We start from the raw sequence: 13,788 nt of genomic DNA, 5'->3' as shown, positions 1-13,788 counted from the left end.
ACTGCAGACTGAGGCAGCCGCTGCTGGTGGAGCTGCCACTGCTCCTACCACCCCACCCCTCCCCTGCTGCCATGCCAGCGGAACGCGAGCGCACAGGGCCCACAGTGTCTGAGGATGGACGTTGGCGCACAAAGGCAGAGACCAACTGACTACATAGGTGGTTTTTATAGTACGTTATTTTGGCCTCCCTCTCAGCAGGTGTGAAAAAGGCCACCATTTTTGAACGGTAGCGAGGGTCCAACAAGGTGGACAGCCAAAAGTCATCCCTCTGTCTGATGGTTATTATTCGGCTGTCGCTACGCAAGCAACCGAGCATGCTATGGGCCATTTGTGCCAAGGAATGCGAGGGACTCCCTGCCTCCATCTCCACAGCATACTGCCACGGTGCGTCTGGGTCCTCTGTCTCCTCCTCCTCCTCCTCTACCAGATGCTCCTGCTCCTCCACTCCTGTCCGCTGAGTGGAAAAACCACCCATTTCACTCAATAATTCCTGAGCACAAATGTCCTCCTCTACCTCCTCCTCTTCTTCCTGTCCTGCCCCCACAGGGGTCATGTGGCGTTGAGATCTGTGCGCCACGTCTACCGCACCCTGACCAGCCATTGTTAACAGCATTTGTTCAAGGACGTGCAACAGAGGAATGACGTCGTTCATCCCATAGTCCTGCCGACTCACGAATAGCGTGGCCTCCTCAAAGGGCCTGAGCAAGCGGCAGGTGTCACGCATGAGCTGCCAATGGCTGACATCGAAGTTACACAGGGGAGTACCTTTATCCGCTTGTAACATCAGGAAATCGGTGATGGCCTTTCGCTGCTCGTAAAGGCGGTCTAACATGTGTAGGGTTGAATTCCACCTTGTTGCAACGTCGCAGATCAGGCGATGATGTGGAATTCCGTTCTGCCGCTGCAGCTCAAGGAGGGTGTGCTTTGCGGTGTAGGAATGGCTGAAATGCATGCAAAGTTTACGTGACATTTTAAGGATGTCTTGCAGTGGGATGGTGGATTTTAGGAACCGCTTGACAACCAGATTGAACACGTGAGCCATGCATGGCGCATGGCACAACCTTCCTTGACGCAGAGCAGACACCATGTTCTTTCCGTTGTCGGTCAACATGGTTCCGATTTTCAGTTTGCGCGGAGACAGCCATCTGTCGATTTCTCTGTTCATTACACTCAGAAGTTCCTCCCCTGTGTGACTACGTTCGCCAAGGCATACCAGGTGCAGAACAGCGTGACACCGTTGCGCCCTGTACATGTGATATGCCGGTCGGGTAATGGGACTTGGCACGGGGGTGGCGGCTGAGGACACGGCGGAAGAAGAGGTGGTAGAGGCGGGCATCTTTGCCGGACCAAGGACGTGCAAACGTGGAGGCAAAAGCGGCGTGACCTGTCCAAGTTGCTGGTGCGGCTGTGACGGCACCACGTTCACCCAGTGGGCCGTAAATGACATGTACTGTCCCTGACCGTAGTTACAGCTCCACACGTCGGCGCTGCCGTGCACTTTGGCAGAGACCGACATGCTCAAAGACTGGCCCACCATGTCTTCTACATGTGAATGCAGGGCTGGCACTGCCTTTTTGGCGAAGAAATGACGGCTTGGCACTCTCCACCGCGGCGCGGCACAAGCCATCATTTCTCTGAAAGGTGCTGAGTCCACCACTTGGAAAGGGAGGGACTGCAGCACCAGCAACTTGGACAGGAGGACGTTCAGCTTTTGCACCGTCGGGTGCGTGCTCGCAAACTGTTGTCTCTTGGAAACGGATTCCAAGAAAGACTGCTGACGGAATCCGTGAAGAGGAGTAGCAGGAGAAGGAGCATCTGAACGAGCGGAAGATGCCAACGAGCGACAACTCCCCTCAGCAGAGGTGTTGGAGCCTTGACTGGCTGATGGAGGGCGATTGACGTCGGGTGACGGAGCAAGTAACGGAGCAGGTGATGGAGCGGGGGCTGGGGCGGGCAGAACCGCCGTATCTTTATCACGGTTTTCCCAGGCCACCAAATGGCGACGCTGCATATGCTGCCGCAACGCTGTAGTCCCAACATGGGCCCCCTGGCCACGCTTGACTTTCTGGCCACATAGTCGACATACGGCTACGTTTACTTCCTCGGGCGGCTTGACGAAAAATTGCCACACCACCAAGTAGGAAACTTTGCCCCCGATACTCCTCACTGGCTGACTGCTGCTTCCTCCGTGCACACCGGCACCACTACTGGCCGTGGTGGTAGGCTGCAGTGGAGCTGGTGCTCTACTCCGTGGCCGTTTGGCTCCACTGACACTGCTTCCACTGACACTGCTGCGACCCTGCTGCTGTCTCCTGGGCAACCCACCGACTGTTTCGCTCACTGCCAAGCTGCCACCCTCTTCTCCTGATGATGCGGAAGAAATTGCCTGATGACGACGAGGCTGCCAAGTGCGATCAACCTCCTCATCATCAAGTAGGGTCTCCGCCTCACTACTAGCCCCCTCGGCTGCGTCTGGGTCAGGAGACAGACCTGTCTCTAGACCGGCTACCGGGCCACTCTCCTCGCCACTACTTCTTCGCCTGGCTGCTGAAAAGGCGGATGTCTCCCCCCGTTCCTGACCGCCCTCTGTTAGCTCTTCCTCACTGTACAGTGGGGCTGAGCCCACAGCATGCGATACTTTGCTTGGTGAGGGAACACCAAAGGACAGGGGCAGGTAGAGGACACGTGATTTCAGTGGGCTTGGTCCCGGGCCATGCCAACTAACGGTTGTGTCTGACGTACCCACCGACCGTTGGCTGTAGGTGTCAGAGGTGACCTGGGAAGAGGAAGACGACCGAGCCAACCAATCGATGACGGCAGGGTTGTCGGTGGAGACACGACCGCTGGATGACACCGGGAGCACTGGCCTCTGGCTGCGAATAGTGCTGCCTCGACCCCTTCCTCTGCTGCCACGTCTGCTCGCTCCTAAAACATTGCCTCCTCTGCCACTCCTCTGCATGTTGTCTGACATACTCTTTAATTCAACGATTCTGTGTCCCTGAGTAACAATTCTGTGTCCCTGAGTAACAATTCTGTGTCTGTCCCTGAGTAACAATTCTGTGGCCCTAAGTAACGGTTCTGTGGCCCTCAGTAACAATTCTGTGTCCCTCAGTAACAATTCTGTGTCTGTCCCTGAGTAACAATTATGTGGCCCTAAGTAACGTTTCTGTGGCCCTCAGTAACAATTCTGTGTCCCCCTGATTAACGTTTATGTGGCCCTAAGTAACGGTTCTGTGGCCCTCAGTAACGGTTCTGTGGCCCTCAGTAACAATTCTGTGTCCCTGATTAACGTTTCTGTGGCCCTAAGTAACGGTTCTGTGGCCCTCAGTAACAATTCTGTGTACCTCAGTAACAATTCTGTGTCTGTCCCTGATTAACGTTTACGTGGCCCTAAGTAACGGTTCTGTGGCCCTCAGTAACAATTCTGTGTCCCTGATTAACGTTTCTGTGGCCCTAAGTAACGGTTCTGTGGCCCTCAGTAAAAATTCTGTGTCCCTCAAGAAACAATTCTGTGTCTGTCCGTGAGTAACAATTCTGTGGCCCTAAGTAACGGTTCTGTGGCCCTAAGTAACAATTCTGTGTCCCTGATTAACGTTTATGTGGCCCTAAGTAACGGTTCTGTGGCCCTCAGTAACAATTCTGTGTCCCTGATTAACGTTTATGTGGCCCTAAGTAACGGTTCTGTGGCCCTCAGTAACAATTCTGTGTACCTCAGTAACAATTCTGTGTCTGTCCCTGATTAACGTTTACGTGGCCCTAAGTAACGGTTCTGTGGCCCTCAGTAACAATTCTATGTACCTCAGTAACAATTCTGTGTCTGTCCCTGATTAACGTTTACGTGGCCCTAAGTAACGGTTCTGTGGCCCTCAGTAACAATTCTGTGTCCCTGATTAACGTTTCTGTGGCCCTAAGTAACGGTTCTGTGGCCCTCAGTAAAAATTCTGTGTCCCTCAAGAAACAATTCTGTGTCTGTCCGTGAGTAACAATTCTGTGGCCCTAAGTAACGGTTCTGTGGCCCTCAGTAACAATTCTGTGTCCCTGATTAACGTTTATGTGGCCCTAAGTAATGGTTCTGTGGCCCTCAGTAACAATTCTGTGTCCCTGATTAACGTTTATGTGGCCCTAAGTCACGGTTCTGTGGCACTCATTAAAAATTCTGTGTCCCTCAAGAAACAATTCTGTGTCTGTCCGTGAGTAACAATTCTGTGGCCCTAAGTAACGGTTCTGTGGCCCTCAGTAACAATTCTGTGTCCCTGATTAACGTTTATGTGGCCCTAAGTAACGGTTCTGTGGCCCTCAGTAACAATTCTGTGTCCCCGATTAACGTTTCTGTGGCCCTAAGTAACGGTTCTGTGGCCCTCAGTAACAATTCTGTGTCCCTGAGTAACAATTCTGTGTCTGTCCGAGTAACAATTCTGTGGCCCTAAGTAACAGTTCTGTGGCCCTCAGTAACAATTCTGTGTCCCTGAGTAACAATTCTGTGGCCCTAAGTAACGGTTCTGTGGCCCTCAGTAACAATTCTGTGTCCCTGTGTAACAATTCTGTGTCTGTGCGAGTAACAATTCTGTGGCCCTAAGTAACGGTTCTGTGGCCCTCAGTAACAATTCTGTGTCCCTGAGTAACAATTCTGTGTCTGTGCGAGTAACAATTCTGTGGCCCTAAGTAACAGTTCTGTGGCCCCCAGTAACAGTTCTGTGTCCCTGAGTAACAATTCTGTGTCTGTGCGAGTAACAATTCTGTGGCCTTAAGTAACAGTTCTGTGGCCCTCAGTAACAATTCTGTGTCCCTGAGTAACAATTCTGTGGCCCTAAGTAACGGTTCTGTGGCCCTCAGTAACAATTCTGTGTCCCTGTGTAACAATTCTGTGTCTGTGCGAGTAACAATTCTGTGGCCCTAAGTAACAGTTCTGTGGCCCTCAGTAACAGTTCTGTGTCCCTGAGTAACAATTCTGTGTCTGTGCGAGTAACAATTCTGTGGCCCTAAGTAACAGTTCTGTGGCCCTCAGTAACAGTTCTGTGTCCCTGAGTAACAATTCTGTGTCTGTGCGAGTAACAATTCTGTGGCCCTAAGTAACAGTTCTGTGGCCCTCAGTAACAATTCTGTGGCCCTAAGTAACGGTTCTGTGGCCCTCAGTAACAATTCTGTGTCCCTGTGTAACAATTCTGTGTCTGTGCGAGTAACAATTCTGTGGCCCTAAGTAACAGTTCTGTGGCCCTCAGTAACAGTTCTGTGTCCCTGAGTAACAATTCTGTGTCTGTGCGAGTAACAATTCTGTGGCCCTAAGTAACAGTTCTGTGGCCCTCAGTAACAATTCTGTGTCCCTGAGTAACAATTCTGTGGCCCTAAGTAACGGTTCTGTGGCCCTCAGTAACAATTCTGTGTCCCTGTGTAACAATTCTGTGTCTGTGCGAGTAACAATTCTGTGGCCCTAAGTAACGGTTCTGTGGCCCTCAGTAACAATTCTGTGTCCCTGAGTAACAATTCTGTGTCTGTGCGAGTAACAATTCTGTGGCCCTAAGTAACAGTTCTGTGGCCCTCAGTAACAATTCTGTGTCTGTCCCTGAGTAACAATTCTGTGGCCCTAACTAAAGTTTCTGTGGCCCTAAGTAACAGTTCTGTGGCCCTCAGTAACAATTCTGTGTCTGTCCCTGAGTAACAATTCTGTGGCCCTAACTAAAGTTTCTGTGGCCCTAAGTAACAATTCTCTGGCACTCAGTAACAATTCTGTCTGTCCCTGAGTAACAATTCTGTGGCCCTAATAACGTTTCTGTGGCCCTAAGTAACAGTTCTGTGGCCCTCAGTAACAATTCTGTGTCTGTCCCTGAGTAACAATTCTGTGGCCCTAACTAAAGTTTCTGTGGCCCTAAGTAACAATTCTCTGGCACTCAGTAACAATTCTGTCTGTCCCTGAGTAACAATTCTGTGGCCCTAATAACGTTTCTGTGGCCCTAAGTAACAATTCTCTGGCACTCAGTAACAATTCTGTCTGTCCCTGAGTAAGAATTCTGTGGCCCTAACTAGCGTTTCTTTGTCCCTAAGTAACGATTCTGTGGCCCTCATTAACAATTCTGTGTCCCTGAGTAATGGTTCTCTGTCCCTAAGTAACGTTTCTCTGTCCCCAAGTATCGTTTCTGTGGCCCTAACTCTGTCCCTAATACAGAGCGGTCTGCCTCTGTTCAATGACTGCAGGCAAATGAAGAATTCCAAAATGGCCGCTATTTATAGCTCGACCATTACACAGTGCTGGCTGGCTGCTGATTGGCTGATGCGATCACATGTCATTGAGGAATGCATTATGGGTCAGCGCGCCTTGTCTGCGCGCCTTCCCAGACATCCCCGCTCCGTCGCCGCACATGTCCGCCGCCATTTTTGGAAAAATTTCGATTCGCGCGTCCGAAGTAGGCTATTTTTCGGATTCGGCGCGAATCGAAATTTTTCCGATATTCGACTCGAATTCCACTTCGGCTACTTCGATTCGCTCATCTCTAGCAAAGACCAAAGAGCTGTCCAAGGATGTCAGGGATAAGATTGTAGACCTACCCAAGGCTGGACTGGGCTACCAAACTATCGGCAAGCAGCTTGGTGAGAAGGTGACAACAGTTGGTGCAATCATTCGCAAATGAAAGAAACACAAAACAACTGTCAGTCTCCCTAGGTCTGGTGTACCATGCAAGATCTCACCTCGTGGAGTGTCAATAATCATGAAACCAGTGAAGAATCTTCCCAGAACTACACGTGAGGATCTTGTCAATGATCTCCAGGTAGCTGGGACCACAGTCACTAACAACTGGGAACACACTACGCCGATAAGGACTAAAATCCCGCAGTGCTCGCAAGGTCCCTCTGCTCAAGAAAGCACATGTCCAGGCCCGTCTGAAATTTGCCAACTGAACATCTGAATGATGCAGAGGAGGACTGGTTGAAAGTGTTGTGGTCAGATGAGACCAAAATCGAGCTCATTGGCATCAACTCAACTCGTCATGTTTGGAGGAGGAGGAATGCACAGGAAGCTTCTGATAACAGAGGTCAGCGGAACAGGAAGAATTATGACCTAAAAGTTCAGATCCATGGTTTACAGCCAGGTGACAAGGTGTTGCTCTGGAATCTGGGCCCCTCTGGAAAGCATAAGTTAGCTGATTGTTGGAGTTCTCAACAATACATAATTTGCAGGCAGCTCTCTGACCTGCCTGTATACCAAATCCGGCCTGATGGCAAGACAGGGACCTTAAAGACCTGGCATAGAAACAACCTACTGCCCCTGAGTGATGCTGTCAGAATACCTGTGAGAACTTCATCACCCAAACCATCTTCTTCCAGGCGAGTTCCAGTCACCAGGTCTCAATCTCTACTATCAGATGAGATTGCAATTGGAGGAGATGATAGTGATGATGATTTGGAGGTTGGATGGTTGTGTCCATCTGAGTCCATGGATGCCACTCCATCCACGTCCACTGCTAACCAGCACTCAGGCATGCTTCGACCCAATGCACCTGAATTCATACCTCGGGAAACGGAAAACACAGATGTAGTAGAGGAAGACTATCAGTCTCTGAACCGGATGTGGAGCTTCTGGATGAGAATGCCTCTCAACCCGAAGGAGGACTTTCTGAGGAAAGCCACCTTGAACCTGATGAAGAACCCTGTGAAGAGATGCACCTTGAGCCCAAAGAACAGAAAGTTAAGAGAACAGTAAGACCCCCACTTAGAATAATAAATGACACCCCTGGAACAGCTCAGAAGAAACCCCTATTTCTCCAGAAGAAGAGAGAATCGAGTCCCCTCAACCTGTACTTCAACTAGAAGATGATTCTGCAGATGAAGGATCCTCATGGCTTCTAGAATCAAGCTCTAAGCGACTGGTGCGACTTCCTCAAAGACTCACTTATGACTTATCCGGTAATAGCACAGAAGAAGCTGTAACTACTGTGTGAAGATCACCTGAGGTATCCATCCTGTTCATAGACGTATCAAAGGACTTGAGTCCTCCCCAGGCCATCAGCACACCTTGGTGGAATGTCCCCCTACCAGGGGCGGACTGACCATTTGGAGACTCGGGCACTGCCCGAGGGCCTGGGGTCAGTAGGGGGCCCCATGAGATGCCCCTGGTACCTTTTTTTATAGGCTTTTTTTGAGTTTGGGCAAGGACACAGGGGCCCATGATCCCCTATTGCCCGGGGGCCCCATGAGTTTTTTTTTTTTAATTTAAAAAAAAAATGAAAGCTTTAGAATCACTTTATTCTATTGGCAGAACCAACTGGTTAAAAAAAACAATGCTATGGGGACTGAGAAAAACAAAAAACTGCAGTGCTATTGCAATTAAACAACTGCATGATAGACATAGTAGTATACATTATGGCATAACTGTCATGACAGCCAGGCAACTAGCATTTTTATGGACAGCAGTGGCAGTCTACATATTTTTCTCAGCACATTTTCCTTTAAAGTGTTACTAAACCCACAACAGTAAAATCAGTCTGTATATGCAGTAAAGCGTGCTTGTTATACTAACTGTGGAACCTAAGGGGTTACTCTTTTGCATTATGTAAAAAGGCTGTTTGATCCTGTCTTAACTGATCCTCCCCTTCTTCCACAGTCCCCAATCCATCTGCTGATAGTACAGAGCCCTAGGAGACACTCTGCACGTGCTCAGTTTGGTGTGTATTGCTAGAACTTTTTTTGGAAGGGGAAGGTGCATGTGATTGGCACAGGGCCAATCAGCACTGTTCAGACAGAGGGTCAGGGGCCATGCAGCCTCATAGGACAGTCAGATTGGAATTAAAACTCCTCCTACAAGATTAACCAGTGCTCAGTTGGACACTGATAGAAGTCACAAGACTGCTTTATACTGCCGATGAGAGGGAATTTAGCAGTTTATATTTACTAAAGTAATTGCATTTCCATGTTGTGTGTACTGTGGGAGACCAGATATAATGATTGCAGGGACCTGGGTTTAGTAACACTTTTAATTATGTTTGTCAAATCTGAACAATCTGTTTTTTTGACAATGTAGCTGATTTTAACATACAATCAGGGGCATAACAACAGTTCATGGGGTCCCATAGTAAAATCTTAACTCCAGTGACCTCTCTTTCTTTGTGACCCCTCTTAACATAAAAATGACTACATCAAGGTCAGGAAGCCAGATAGCTGCCAGCATAGTAAGTACACTATTAGGGACCAATGCTATGAAAAGAATTTGTAAAAGAGCAGCATTGCAGGGAATTAACTTTAAATTTACCCAGTAGCTTGCCAGGTTTTTTCAGCATTAGCTGATTTTCATAGCATTGAATCTTCGGGATTTAACATAAATGCTAAGCCCTTCCATTGCTCTTAGCTTTAAAGTGCTGAATGTTGATGTTAACATAAATAAATAAATATTATTTTAATATCAAATTATTACATAATTTTTTGTTTTTGCATGCGCAAGTTGTCTATAATCCTAATACAAATGCTTTAAATTTGTTTGTTTTTTTGGCAATTGCACACTTCAAATATCTTATATTTTTTAGCTAAGGAGAAACTTTAGGATTTTTTAGCCACAAAAAGACTGTGTTACACATTCAGGGTTAATATCAGAGAGCTGGTCAGAATGAAAAAACAGCTCTGAAAGCAATACATTTACTAATAAATAGGGGAAAGCAAGGCAGCAACATGCTGTGTATGCTGCTATGGCTATAGCTATATGACCACTTACAGTATGTCTGGGATATTTTATTGTATTTCACTTGTTGCCCTTTCAGTTATGCTTCTTATTCACAGATACATTTATGTTTTATTCATGCCCAGTGTGACAAGCCATTTGTAATTTCTCATATCAGGCCAACTGTGAAGTGTACTTTGGAGATTTCTGGAAAAAAAGGAAAAAGTATGACTAAAGGCAAACTATTTTTTATAGTTTTGGATAGAGTGGAGAGGAATCTGTCAAGTTTTAGAGCTGTCTGTGCCCCCATTTTGGAGATTCACTTTCTTTATTTGTCTTGTTTACCATTATCATTAAAAGTAAAGGAAAATCCCAAATTTTGGGTTGTCCCCAGAAAAGTAATAGAGGGGAATTCTTCCAATGGAAACACTAGTTCCGGTGACCTGGAGATCCCCAAGAAATTCCTGTAATTTGCAAGGATTTCCTCTCACTTCTTGTTTGGCTATGGGACAGGAAGTGAAGGGAAATCTTCACAATTTGACACAGATGGTGAAAAAAAAATCAGACAGGGGTTATAACCCTCCCTTACTATATCCAAAATGAAAAAAAAAGTTTTTGCCTATAGATCTACTTTAATAACAATAAATCCCTAGGTTTTTCTGATACTCACTTTCAATACTGTTAAGTAGAACGTCCTTGCGTCTACCCCATGGGCCATAAAATCCCACTGTTACAGGAGAAACAACATAGTATAGTGCTTTGGCTAGAGAAAAGCAGTAGACATCATCCTTGGTCTGGAAACCTTTAAGAATACAATGAATAAGTATTAGTAATGAAAGGGAAATTGTCAGAGAGGCACAAAGACACAGATAACAATACAAACATTGCCAGAAATTAAGAATGTTCACCAGAAAAATCAGGATTGTGATAGATCCTTATAACAATGTGGGCTTTATTTACTAAATCAGCTTCAAACCTCAATTAAGCTTTGGCAATAAAACCTGGAAGCTGATTGGTTTCTATGCAGGAGTCTGATTTTACACTCTCCAGCTTTAGTCAATAAACCCCAGTCTGCTGGATAGGGATGTCCACACAGATCATAGAGTGCCCAGTAATAATGAAGACATCAGAGGGCACCCTTATGTGTAGGCACAATCTAACTGCTCCTAGAGCGCTCTATATATTGACAGCACAACTGCTCTTCAATGGAGAGGGAGATGGAAATGCCAGTTGGCAGTGCAAGAGAGGCTGCTGACACTGATGTGAAGTCATGTGAGGAACATTATCAGTTTCCTAACCTACCCAGTAACAAATTCTCTGTCACAGCAGAAGCCCAATAAACTCATGCGTCCCCCCACAAACATGAGATCATAACCCAATCCAGCCAACAAAAGCTGGACAAAGCAATTTTTTAAGTCTATTGGTATCTATACAACTGTCCTCAAAGAGTAGGTACTTTAGTCTGATAGATCACAAAATATACCAACAACTATATATTATGTAGCCCTATATGCATTTTTGTTGAGTTTATAGATGAAATCTAACACAAAGCTGTGTATGGCCAGCATATCTAGACCAGTACATGCAGAAATGCATCTTTCACTGATCCTTTGTCTATCAACTGATAAAAACTGATTAGTTATGACAGATTAGCACTCACAATTGTCATTTTATATTTATTGTGTAATTTATTGTGTAAATTCAGTAATCCGTTGAGTGATAACATAAAACGGTACACAGAGCATCAAAATGCTTACCATTCGCCATGGAATGCTTGTAAGCCTTTACCATTTGGTATCAGTCACATGATCGATGGGTCATTGATCATATGGTCTTTGTCAAAGATGAGGAACAGCTATAAGAAGAGCTACTGGCTAACCATCACAGCAGGAACGTCTTTCTTTAGCATAGACTATGTGACCGATTCCCTAGAATGTGCAGATTTGCAAGTGTTCAAGAAAAATGTCACCTAGGTGGATCCTTTTTTTTTAACTGTATTGAGTTTAAACTATGAGTCCCCATAGCTTTCAACTGTCTCTTATTTAAAGGGACTAACTTTTTTGGTCTGATATACAGACCTCTATAAAAATATATTATTTAACTTTGAAAACTGTTATACCGCACTAAATATATCCATCCTTTAAATAATGCATTTATTCTTTTGAAAACTCAGTATAAAGCAGGGGCGGACTGACCATTTGGAAACTCGGGCACTGCCCGAGGGCCCTGGGTCAGTAGAGGGCCCCATGAGATGCCCCTGGTACCTTTTTCATAGGCTTTTTTGAGTTTGGGCAAGGATACAGGGGCCCCATGATCCCCTATTGCCCGGGGGCCCCATGAGTTGTCAGTCCACCCCTGGTATAAAGCACATAAGTGTTTAAACAATACTTTTTGTGTATTAGTTCATTCTAAACCAGTGGTTCTTAACCTTTTTTGAGTCACAGACTCCTTTAAGAATCTGATAAAACCTATGGATCCCCTTGATAATACAAATTTAAATGGTAAACATGGGCCAATAATGAGCCTAAACGCTTAGAAGTTGGCACTCTATGCAGTGGCAGAGTACATTTTCCTTAATTTCTTTTAAGGGGATCCATTAAACGGGACAAAGAGGAGGGTTGTATAGTGAATGCAAACTTTATTTTTTTTTATCTGACCCTCATGGACACCCTGAAACCCATCCATGGACCCCAGGTTGAAGTGTATGTGAATTCTCACCTTGTAAAACAAGCCATTCAGTTTAAAATAGGAATAAAAGGCAAAACATTTGTGTATACATATAAAACTCATTATAAATACCCTTTTTTTCTTCTTTTTATAAGAGATCACATACCCTCTGTTCTTAGCTGCATAAGGAGCTCAGAGAGCTGATGGAAGAGAAAGACCAGCACACTGGTCTTCCCAGTGAAAGGCTGTGAAAAGTGGCGTTCCAGCAGAACTCTGATCATTGAAGGTGAGCAGACTGAATTCTCAGCACAGATAGAAAACTGACCATGCTGTGCTCTCATGCCTAGTGTTGTCATTGTTTAATAGGAGATTAGGGGGACTGGCAGGAACACCAGGTATTTCACACAAAAGAAGCAATACAAAGAGAACAGAATACTTTTTCATACAAGTACATGGTACAGCATGCACATTTCAGGAATATGAAATGTTGGGTTGGCATATATATATCTAGATGTGGCAGGTGTGTGTCTTTCACCTATGATGCTTTTATGCCACAATGGGAGAGATTTCCTAAAACTGGAGCACACAAAATCTGGTGCAGCTGTGTATAGTAACCAATCAGCGTTTAACTTCAGCTTGTTCAGTTAGGCTTTGACAATAAAACCTAGTAGCTGATTGGTTACTATGCACAGCTGCACTACATTCTGTGTGCTCCAGTTTTAGTAAATCCCCCCAAATTTGTCCTAATTTCTCATCTCAGAAAGTGGGTTGGTATGGGACCCAATACTAGCCAAATTTACAATCAATCCACTTTATGATAATGCCGATCAAGGTAAGATGTGTACAAATGTTCATCCTTTATATTGCTGCATTACCAGTATAAAATTTAATGAAAATTGTGGTTCATAGCACAGTTGTGTATTCTCGAAACATGCACTGAAATATAGACAATAAAAAAAGGAATGACTTTCCAATTCAAATTTTCATTCAACGACTAAAATAGATTTGCAATATACAATTTGATTAATTTGATAACACAGTGTGTCCAGCTTGGAATTCAATGTGAATTTTCTTGTTAATGTGCATATTAGGATCAAGGGCCTTTTCATTGCTTTGTAATGCCTAGTACACACAATGAGAAAATCAGACAAAAAAAAAAACGATTGTCCGATAATCTGATCATTAGTACATAGCTTTCAAGAGATGATCACAACTGTTCAAGCCAAAATATCTGAAGGGACAAGCCCAAAAAATGTTCTTGTAAGATAACAGAACAAGCTATTTTTGCATAATTAGTATAGTATTTGTATGGAAAAATTAGAGTGACTAAGACCGCGCATGCTCGGAAACAAAAGAATACATTACAATACAATACGACACTTTACATCACTTCTCAAGTTGTATTCTGTCTAACGAGAATTTTCGTAACCTTAGTAACCTATTCGATTTCGATATGAGACTAGCATGCAAAAAAAAAAAGG

The 13,788-nt window shown here is 45.2% G+C and overlaps 1 protein-coding gene across 1 annotated transcript in view; it reads right to left on the bottom strand.

Moving 5' to 3' along the window:
- Positions 1-13,788, bottom strand: part of LOC149447859 (NTPase KAP family P-loop domain-containing protein 1-like) — a 36,245-nt gene that overhangs the window by 11,582 nt on the left and 10,875 nt on the right. The window contains 1 exon segment of the mRNA XM_089651969.1: positions 10,311-10,442. Coding sequence (XP_089508095.1) covers positions 10,311-10,442 — 132 coding nt within the window.

This window comes from Staurois parvus, unplaced genomic scaffold, assembly GCF_062004578.1.
Source record: "Staurois parvus isolate SC_StPar_1 unplaced genomic scaffold, SC_StPar_1.0 ptg000668l, whole genome shotgun sequence".
Taxonomy (NCBI): Eukaryota; Metazoa; Chordata; class Amphibia; order Anura; family Ranidae; genus Staurois; species Staurois parvus.
This window is presented reverse-complemented; position numbering and strand designations above follow the sequence as displayed.